This window comes from Peromyscus maniculatus, chromosome 20 (genome assembly GCF_049852395.1).
Source record: "Peromyscus maniculatus bairdii isolate BWxNUB_F1_BW_parent chromosome 20, HU_Pman_BW_mat_3.1, whole genome shotgun sequence".
Lineage (NCBI taxonomy): Eukaryota > Metazoa > Chordata > Mammalia > Rodentia > Cricetidae > Peromyscus > Peromyscus maniculatus.
Genome location: NC_134871.1, coordinates 66,841,622 through 66,851,160, shown reverse-complemented (window position 1 = coordinate 66,851,160; position 9,539 = coordinate 66,841,622). Strand labels below are relative to the sequence as shown.

The following is a 9,539-nucleotide window of genomic DNA, read 5'->3' as shown; positions in this document are numbered from 1 at the left end:
TTTGATCTCTAATTCTTTAAGTTTTTTACTATAACCTGAGAAACTGGAAACCACAGACCTCCTCTCAATCACCACTTCCATCCAGGATCGGCTTCCAAAGCCAGAAAGATGATGCTCCACCATCACACCCATCTCGGCACACTAGATTCAAAAATCAAGCCACGCGTCAAAGACACTTCCTACTGTCCACTGGGGTCATCCTCAAACGGCCAGAACCCACCCGTAGACAATACCGAGTGGACGAGACCAGAGGAATATCCGTCTGTCCCATTTTAAAGCCCCGAGACGGCACTCAGCCATCTATCTTGGTACTCATTCCAAGCTGGAGGAAGAAACTTCTCTGTTCTGTTCAACTTAAACTCTGCAAGCGGAGCCTCAAGACCGTTTCAACACATTCCATTTTCAAACAATTTGGAGTACCGCTATTTATCATCTGGGTTATGGGACGGTAAGATCACGTGGTGGGGTGGAGGTGAACGGTGAGTGAAATAACGTATGCAAACGCCGCTCAGTCTGGCCCGTAAGCGCAGGCGTATACCTTCACTGGGTGCCTTAGGACTAGGTCAGCCACAAGGGATACAAGCACAAGGCAGAATCGTTCACGCAAAACAAAGAGGAGCCGGTAGAGAATATAGTTAAGACACGAAAACATTCGGTGGCTTTCAGGTGTGGCTGGATCCAGGACTCGAATGTTCGTCAGGCTCCTCTTCATTTCTCCCTCTGCTTTCAGACACCGGGAGACGGAGACCACCAGCCACCTCCTAGATGGGCTCCTCGTCAGTCAGTTCATCCAGATCTTACCTAATGCCAACCAAGTGACAGACAACAGTGGCCATGACAGGGAAAACTGTGGCCTTCACAGAATTGTCCTTACATCGGAGGGGGGGGGTGCTATGGTTTGAATACGATTTGAGTATGCCCCCACCCCCCCACCCCTGCCGCCGCCCGAAATTCATGCAATAGAAGCCTGACCATGTGTGGCAGTGTTAGCGTGCTGGGACTTTTAGGGGGTGGGGCCTCACGCCAAGCCATTCATTCCTGGAGGCTCACCCTTGGAAGGGAGTCATGCCAGTCTCAAGGGACCACAGGTGCTAAAGGTGTCAGAAAAAGAACCGACCTGGCTCCTGAGCCTCTCTCAGGCACACTTCCCCTCTCACCTCGTCACCATTCCATCTACCATGCGGGGTGAGGACCACGGGGGGGGGGGGGGGGGACGGGGACGGGGGACACAGAGGCAGAACTGAGGGATGACCTGGGCCACCCGGTCTCTGTAACTGTGAGCTCGATCACATGCCTTTGGAAGAAGCGCCCTGTTTGGGGTATTGTTAGAGCAACAGAAAATGGACTAATACGGGGACCCATTAGAAGATACAGGTTAAAGGACGGCTGAGAAATAAAAACGTCATCTTCCACAAAACAAGGCAGAAGAGTTGTCATTAAAGTCAGCTCTCTCATCTCCATGCTAGGACACACACCCCTGTCATATTTCTCCTGCCTTTGACATATGTGGGGGGGGAGGGCGGCAAAGATCGGGTCTCACATAGATTTGCCTATGAGTTTGGGTACAGCTAGTTTATGCTGCAGACTGACGGCACGATACTTCTGCAAGCTGCCTCCAACTCTAACATAACTTCTGCCCTCCATTTCTTAAAAACACCCATTTTTAGATCATGTTGTGCTAAGCTCGGGCTAACAGCCTTCCTGGTTCCCTTCCAATAGGATGATAGTGAAATCCCGCAAAGCCCTGCCACATACGGGTCATCTGCGCCTTCGGTGACCTGGTTCCACTTCTAGGCTCTATTCAACTCTGACCAGAAGGACTCAAACCCAAGCGTTCTGAGAAGCCAGGGATGAGGGCTAACTGAAAAGCTTCACCTGTGTCTCTGGGGAAGGGAAGAACGAATGCATGCATGCATGCATGCATGCATGCGCTCTTGGAGTGCCCTGGGGCTGGGTAATGACGGTTTACAGGCGACCCTCAGTGAAAGTGAAAACACCACCAATCAATCAGGTTGCTCTCGCTTGAAAACACTTGGATACACAATGCTATTTCGGAGCCAGGCCACCAACAGGTTAACACAGCACACTTGTACGGGTCCACCAGAGCCATGCCAAAAACTCACTCGGGGAGTTTTCACTAAATTTAAGGTTGCCTGCTACGTGGTGGCGGGTGGGGGGTGAAGGGGGTAGGGGGTGAGGTAATCATCTTAGTTTTTAAGTAGTATTACCGGTCACATGCTCTGCCCCCCACTGTCTCCCTAATTTTGTCGGCCTTTCATTGGCTCCCTACCCCTTCTACTGCAGTTATCATGTTTTGCGGGGACAGTAATTTATTCCTTTTAATCCGTGTACAACGGCCAAATGGATCATTTGGCTCAGTCAAAAATCTCATCGCTTAAGCCTTAAGCAAAAATGGATTTTGAATCGAAAAGCTCACCAGCCTCAAGCTCTACCTCATTTTCACATGGCCTTGTCCAGCTTACGCCTTCCCGGCACGCTAGCTCAGTCTACTGGAGCCTGGTGGCAGCATGGCCTCTAGGGGACAAGTCCTTCTGCGTAGCCACCCCTACCGGATTAATCCTAGTCTCGGAGCCGCCAGCAAGACTCTGGATTTTTGTTTGTTTATTATTATTATTTTTTTTTAAAGGCTAATGCCCTTATCTTTGCACTCCAGCCGGAAGGTCTGCTGAGCCTTCTTTCCTGCCCCTTGGCTTCTAAAATTGGGCCCGGTGCCTCGGGCCGCCTTCTCCGAGTTAGGAAAAGGGCTCGAACTTTCCCAGGGAACCGAGGGGCGTCCCCGCAGCGCCTTAGCATCCCCCCCTCCCTCCCGGCAAAGCCCCGGTGGGGCCGGAGGGAACGTGCTGCGGCCCTCGCTCCTGTCCTCCTCCTCCTCCTCCAAACCCGGGCGGGGACCCCAGCAAGCACCCGGTGCACAGCGCCCGCCAGGCCCCTCGCTCGCCCCAGCCCCTAAGCCGGGCTCGGAGGTCGGGGTGGGGTGCCACCTGCGGGCCGCCACGCGCGGGCTGCGGTGCGCGGCTCCCGGGCAGACTGGGCGGCTCCCTACCGGGCTGGGCGGCTCCCCCGCGGGTGCGGGGCGAGGGGCGCGGGGCCTGGGGGTGCAGAGTCGCAGGCCGCGCTGCGGTCCCACCCGGCCGAGAGGCGGCGCGGAGCCCGCACGGGGCCGCCTCGGCGATTGGCTGCGCCTCCCCCCCGCTCCGCCCGCCGCGGCGCCCGAGGAGCGAGGACGCGGGGACCCGCCTCCCGCCCGCTCCCGACCCCGGGCGCGCGGGATAAAAGGCGGGCGGCGGGCGCGGGAGCCCGGGCCCTGCAGCCTGCGAGCGCCACCGGCGGGCCGGGTTCACCCGCCGCCCACCCCACCCCCGCTCCCGGCACGGCCGAGCCCCGGGCGGTACCTGCAGCCGAGCCGAGAGCTCGGGGACACCGCGCCACCGCCGCCGCCTCCAAAGTCGCCAAAGTTGAGAGGCTGCCGCCCACCGGGAGCAGGAGGGAAGGTGCGAGCGCGCGGGGCCCGAGCCGAGCGAGCGACGCGCAGACCTTCCGAGCGCACGGCCGTCGGCGGCCTCTCCCGAGCCGCTGCGGCTTCCCAGCGCTGTGAGTGGTCGGCTAGACCGACGGCTGGCTAAGTATTTCCGTTCAATTGTTTATGGGATGCGATTGTGTATTTTTGTGTCGGTGGAGGGAGTTAAGGCAGAATGCGTCCTTTTTAGAAACTGAGTTTCTGATAGTGAGACGGTTGCATTGAGAGAAGAAGGTACCTGGAAATCTTACTGAGTTGGAGGAAGCCAGGAAAATGTCTTTAACAGGTTTTGTTTTTTTTCCCCCTCTTTCCCCTGTTGGAAATGAAAGCCATTTCCAAAGTTAATTGGAACGAAAGTAAACACGGGATAACTGAGGGGTTAACTAGTGGCAGTTAACTTGTACTTTCCTTCCTTTTTAAATGTTGTTGCCAGATTGGTGGGAGGCTGAGCTGGTGAGAAGCGACTGGAAGAGACTGAGAGGCGACCATAATGTCGTTAAGGCTCCACACACTGCCCACCCTGCCCGGAGCTGTCAGACCGGGTTGCAGAGAGCTGCTGTGTGTGCTGGTCATCGCGGTGATGGTGAGCCCCGGAGCCGCAGGAATGTGCCCCACGGCTTGCATCTGCGCCACCGACATTGTCAGCTGCACCAACAAGAACCTGTCCAGGGTGCCCGGGAACCTTTTCAGGCTGATTAAAAGGCTGGACCTGAGCTATAACAGAATTGGACTTCTGGATGCCGACTGGGTCCCCGTGTCGTTTGTCAAGCTGAGCACTCTGATCGTCCGTCACAACAACATCACCAGCATCTCCACGGGCAGTTTCTCCACAACTCCCAATTTAAAGTGTCTTGACTTATCATCCAATAGGCTGAAGTCGGTGAAGAGCGCCACGTTCCAGGAGCTGAAGGTTCTGGAGGTCCTCTTACTTTACAACAACCACATTTCCTATCTGGACCCGGCAGCTTTCGGAGGACTCCCCCACTTGCAGAAACTCTACTTGAGTGGGAACCTCCTCACACAGTTTCCTATGGATTTGTATGTCGGGAGGTTCAGGCTGGCCGATCTGACATTTTTAGATGTGTCTTATAATCGAATCCCTTCCATACCAATGCACCATATAAATTTAGTGCCGGGAAAACAGCTGAGAGGCATCTACCTTCATGGAAATCCGTTTGTCTGTGACTGTTCCTTGTACTCATTGCTGATCTTTTGGTATCGTAGGCACTTCAGCTCGGTGATGGATTTTAAGAACGACTACACCTGTCGCCTGCGGCCGGACTCCAGGCACTCCCATCCGATGTCCCTGCTGCAGGATAGCTTTCTGAACTGTTCCGAGAGTGTCATCAATAGCTCCTTCCACGCACTTGGCTTTATTCACCAGGCCCAGGTCGGGGAAAGGCTGGTGGTCCACTGTGACGGCAAGGCGGGTAATGGAAATACTGATTTCATCTGGGTCGGTCCCGATAACAGACTGCTGGAGCCCGATAAAGACACGGGAAACTTTCGTGTGTTTTACAACGGCAGTCTGGTGATAGAGAGCCCTGGCTTTGAGGATGCCGGAGTTTATTCTTGTATTGCAATGAATAGGCAGCGTCTGTTAAATGAAACTGTGGATATCATGATAAATGTGAGCAATTTCACTATAAACAGATCCCATGCTCATGAAGCATTTAACACGGCCTTTACCACCCTGGCCGCCTGCGTGGCCAGCATCGTCCTGGTACTGCTCTATCTGTACCTGACGCCATGCCCCTGCAAATGTAAGTCCAAGCGACAGAAGGATGTCCTGAACCAAAGCAGTGCCCATTCCTCCATTCTCAGCCCCGGCCCCTCCGGTGACGCCTCCGCTGACGAACGGAGGGCAGGTAAAAGAGTGGTGTTCCTGGAGCCCCTGAAGGACACGGCAGCGGGACAGAACGGGAAAGTCAAGCTTTTCCCCAGTGAGACCGTTATAGCCGAGGGCATCTTAAAGTCCACGAGGGTGAAGTCTGACTCAGATTCCGTCAACTCCGTGTTCTCGGACACACCCTTCGTGGCATCCGCTTAGCTGTGTGCCTGTGTGTGTCTGCTGTCATGATTTGATCTCTCCCTGTTTAACCTTGTGTGGTCCACAAAAATCAATAGCAGGGCAGAGATTGTTTTGTCTTTTGAGATAAAACCAAATGGTGTCTTAAGATGGTTGCTAGGAAGTGAGGCCGGGCACACTGTTTGCTCGCTGTGCTGGGGGAAGAGGAGGTCGGTTTTGAGAGTTTTAAGTTCTGGATGACAGCGTCTTCGCCTTCTGCATCGTGGATGGTTGCAAAGCTGATCTGAAGGCAGTCTGACTGGCCATTATCCTTTTAGTTGGCTCTCTTAGAGGAAAAAGGAGGCTATGCATCAGCATTCTCTAAATAGACTCTGCTAACTTACTAGAACCAAAGTTGAGCTTTTCTCCCCGCCCCCCATCTCTCTAAGAAAAACATTAGCCACTTCTTTCATTTTTAAAAGATGTAACAGGAAGAATCGGTTATGGATAAAGCATAATGTTAGTTTGGAGGTTTTTCAGCCAAAAAAAAAAAAAATCATCATTTCAGACCAGAATGGACAAACTGATAACATCCACGGGATTGTGCCACGCCTGGTGGGGTGGGGAGTGGGAGGTGTGCTTGGGTTCTCTCCCTTCTCCGTGTTCTTGACGCTGTATCCGGGTACAGAAGCTCTCGCTGAAGGAAATCAGAGGTGTCATTATTTGTTGGCAAGACTGTGTGTCGATACCGAAATGTCTGGGCAGCTCTCTAAGCCTTTCTCGTCGTCACCGCAGACGCGTTTGTCCCTTGGCTTCTGTATCTGTAAAACCTTAAGTTATATGAACCAACAAGTGGGCCCAAATGTGTGCTGTGCTCGAGACATTGACATCAGTGTAAATACACGTGCTCTGTGACTTGGTGTTTCGGTTGCCTGTTTACAGATGCCCTCTCAGGTGTTTTCTGTGACTCGATGGTACCGTTTGTGGAAAGCGCCGTCCCATGGTGTACACAGCACCTCTTCAAAATTCTTGTTTTTACAATAGGGACTTTATTTTTTTTTAAAGAGGGAGAAAACAGCTTTGATATATTCGAACCAGATTTTTTTTTCCTCTCTGTATCACAGTTTGCTCTGATATCTCACATTCCAGCCAGGTTTGGAAGACACTGAAATTCTAGTTCTAGGACAAGTGAATACCTGGGAGACCTGATGATTCTCCACATCTGCTAGGAGATAATCATGCACCTCTCTGGCACTAACATGGAGGGTTCACACCAACTGATGCTTCAAGTTCCTTCCCGTATTAGAATCTGGTTTCCTGGCAGCTCCACCTGCCAGCCCCAGAGTCACACTGGCCTTCAAAACCTGTACCATATACCGAGGGAATACAGGGATGGGGTTAGGGTGGGTTGGCACCGCACTAACTGGTTAGGATGAACTAGCACAGCTCACAAGGGTTTGAGTGAAGGAGACTCGGAGAGAATCATGGGTGGTATATGGCCAAACAGTGACTGATTGACAGGGGCAGAAGAAAACCCAGGCTTAGCATGCTCCCTGGAGGAGATAAGGGGTCCCACAGAATGGTTGCCCTAAACACCCGTGGGCGTGGAGAAGGAATAAAATCAGAGTGATCAAAGGCAGAGGAGGGAACATCTCCCTAGGGAATGCTGGGAAGGGTCAGCAGTGGCCTCTTCTAGAGACAGATGAGGATGGAGGGTTGACTGTGACGGTGGTGACTCACCCGGAACAGTTTGTAATAGCGGGCATGTGGCAGCTCCCTAGGGGCTGAGTGGCATTCTCTAGAGCAGACTGGTCCGGCAGGAAGTTAAGGAACAAGTGGTCAGGGAATAGGATTGTGGGAGACTGGGAGTCCAGCTCCCACCCTTCCCACCTTTTCTAGGGTTCTTTAGGAGGAGGAGAGAGGGATAAGAAATATTAGGTAGAAAGAGAGACCTAGCTGATGAGAAGTAAGACAGAAACACAGGGTAGCTTCAGGAGGGCCTGGATCAACACCCACCAGTCTTGAAGGTTTATTCCAAAGGCTTTTTCTAACAGGCCAAGGGGAAAGGCAAAAGACCTTCCCCTTGCTAGATCAAAGCACACCATACAGCCAAGTGTAGACCCTTCCAAACACCTGGTGACCACACCTGTGGTCAGATCACCCCCTTATGCAACCCTGTTGGGTAAAGCAAGCTCAGATTCTCGGACTCTGAGTAATGTGGGCCCCCACATAGGATGTGGGATGGGGGCTCACTGTTGTGAACATTATTACCCAGTGTTAAAAATGACCACCCTTTTTCTCATATCCCTCCCCTCTGGACAGGATCCTTCAGAGCCATGTTACCAGCAGGCATTTTATCATGGTTGCAGCTGTTTATTAGAAGATGTGTGGAGCTGATGTGACCACGGGGGCCGTCTTCTCTTCTTCCTTCCTATTTAGATCACAGCAGCCGCGAAGGGCATGGATGTGCTGCCTCTGGGGTATGATTGGGCTGGCACCACTCTGGCAACAAAATTGAAGAGGGTCCCTAAATTGCATCTTGTCCGGATGAGACCCGTAAGGGCTTCCAGCTGCTGATTCTAGGAAATAAGTGTTGGGCTTGGCAGGGAATAGGGGCAGTGCTGGTAGTGAGTCGGCGATGGCATTCAATCCCGGCTTCTCCTAATGCCCAGATGCCACATTAGGGGAGGATACTCTTAAATAGAAACCAAGGTACTTTTAATCAGAGTAAAACAACAAACAGTCCCGAGTTTTCAAAGCTATCGTTCTTGACCTAACCTAGGAAACAAGAAGATGGTAATAAATCCTGGAACTGAGTGTTGTGGTGTGGAATTCTAAGTGCCTAGCATATCAATTTTTAAGTAGGAGCCTGATCTCATGTATTTTAAATATAGGAACAAAATTAATGTGTGTTTTATAAATTTGCCTCACTCAAAACTTTATAATTTTCCTTCTAGGCAATAACCTGGACTTATGCAGCTGAGTTACTGTCTTAAGCCAGTGGAGAGAGAGCGCATAGTGGGAGAGAGCGCATAGTGTGGAGAGAGCGCATAGTGGGAGAGAGAGCGCATAGTGGGGAGAGCGCATAGTGGGAGAGAGCATAGTGGGGAGAGAGAGCGCATAGTGGGAGAGCGCATAGTGGGGAGAGAGAGCGCATAGTGGTAGAGAGAGAGCGCATAGTGGGAGAGAGAGCGCATAGTGGGAGAGAGAGCGCATAGTGGGAGAGAGAGCGCATAGTGGGAGAGAGAGCGCATAGTGGGAGAGAGAGCGCATAGTGGGAGAGAGAGCGCATAGTGGGAGAGCGCATAGTGGGAGAGAGAGCGCATAGTGGGGAGAGAGAGCGCATAGTGGGGAGAGCACATAGTGGGGAGAGAGCGCATAGTGGGAGAGAGAGCGCATAGTGGGGAGAGAGCGCATAGTGGGAGAGAGAGCGCATAGTGGGGAGAGAGCGCATAGTGGGGAGAGAGCGCATAGTGGGGAGAGAGAGCGCATAGTGGGAGAGAGAGAGCGCATAGTGAGAGAGAGAGCGCATAGTGGGGAGAGAGCACATAGTGGGGAGAGAGCGCATAGTGGGGAGAGAGAGCGCATAGTGGGGAGAGAGCGCATAGTGGGAGAGAGAGAGCGCATAGTGAGAGAGAGAGCGCATAGTGGGGAGAGAGCACATAGTGGGAGAGAGAGCGCATAGTGGGGAGAGAGAGTGCATAGTGGGGAGAGAGAGCGCATAGTGGTAGAGAGAGCGCATAGTGGGGAGAGAGAGCGCATAGTGGGGAGAGAGAGCATAGTGGGAGAGCGCATAGTGGGAGAGAGAGCACATAGTGGGAGAGAGAGCGCATAGTGGGAGAGAGAGCGCATAGTGGGAGAGAGAGCGCATAGTGGGGAGAGCGCATAGTGTGGAGAGAGAGCGCATAGTGGGGAGAGAGCATAGTGGGGAGAGAGAGCGCATAGTGGGGAGAGAGCGCATAGTGGGAGAGAGCGCATAGTGTGGAGAGAGCG

General features: G+C 52.9%; 1 protein-coding gene across 1 annotated transcript; it reads left to right on the top strand.

The window, feature by feature from the left end:
• The first annotated feature begins 4,015 nt into the window (after positions 1 to 4,015).
• Amigo2 (adhesion molecule with Ig like domain 2) lies at positions 4,016 to 6,466 on the top strand. Its single transcript, XM_042264579.2, has one exon. It carries the CDS (start codon positions 4,029 to 4,031, stop codon positions 5,586 to 5,588), a length of 1,560 nt encoding a protein of 519 aa, XP_042120513.1. The 5' UTR covers positions 4,016 to 4,028; the 3' UTR covers positions 5,589 to 6,466.
• Positions 6,467 to 9,539: the final 3,073 nt, after the last annotated feature.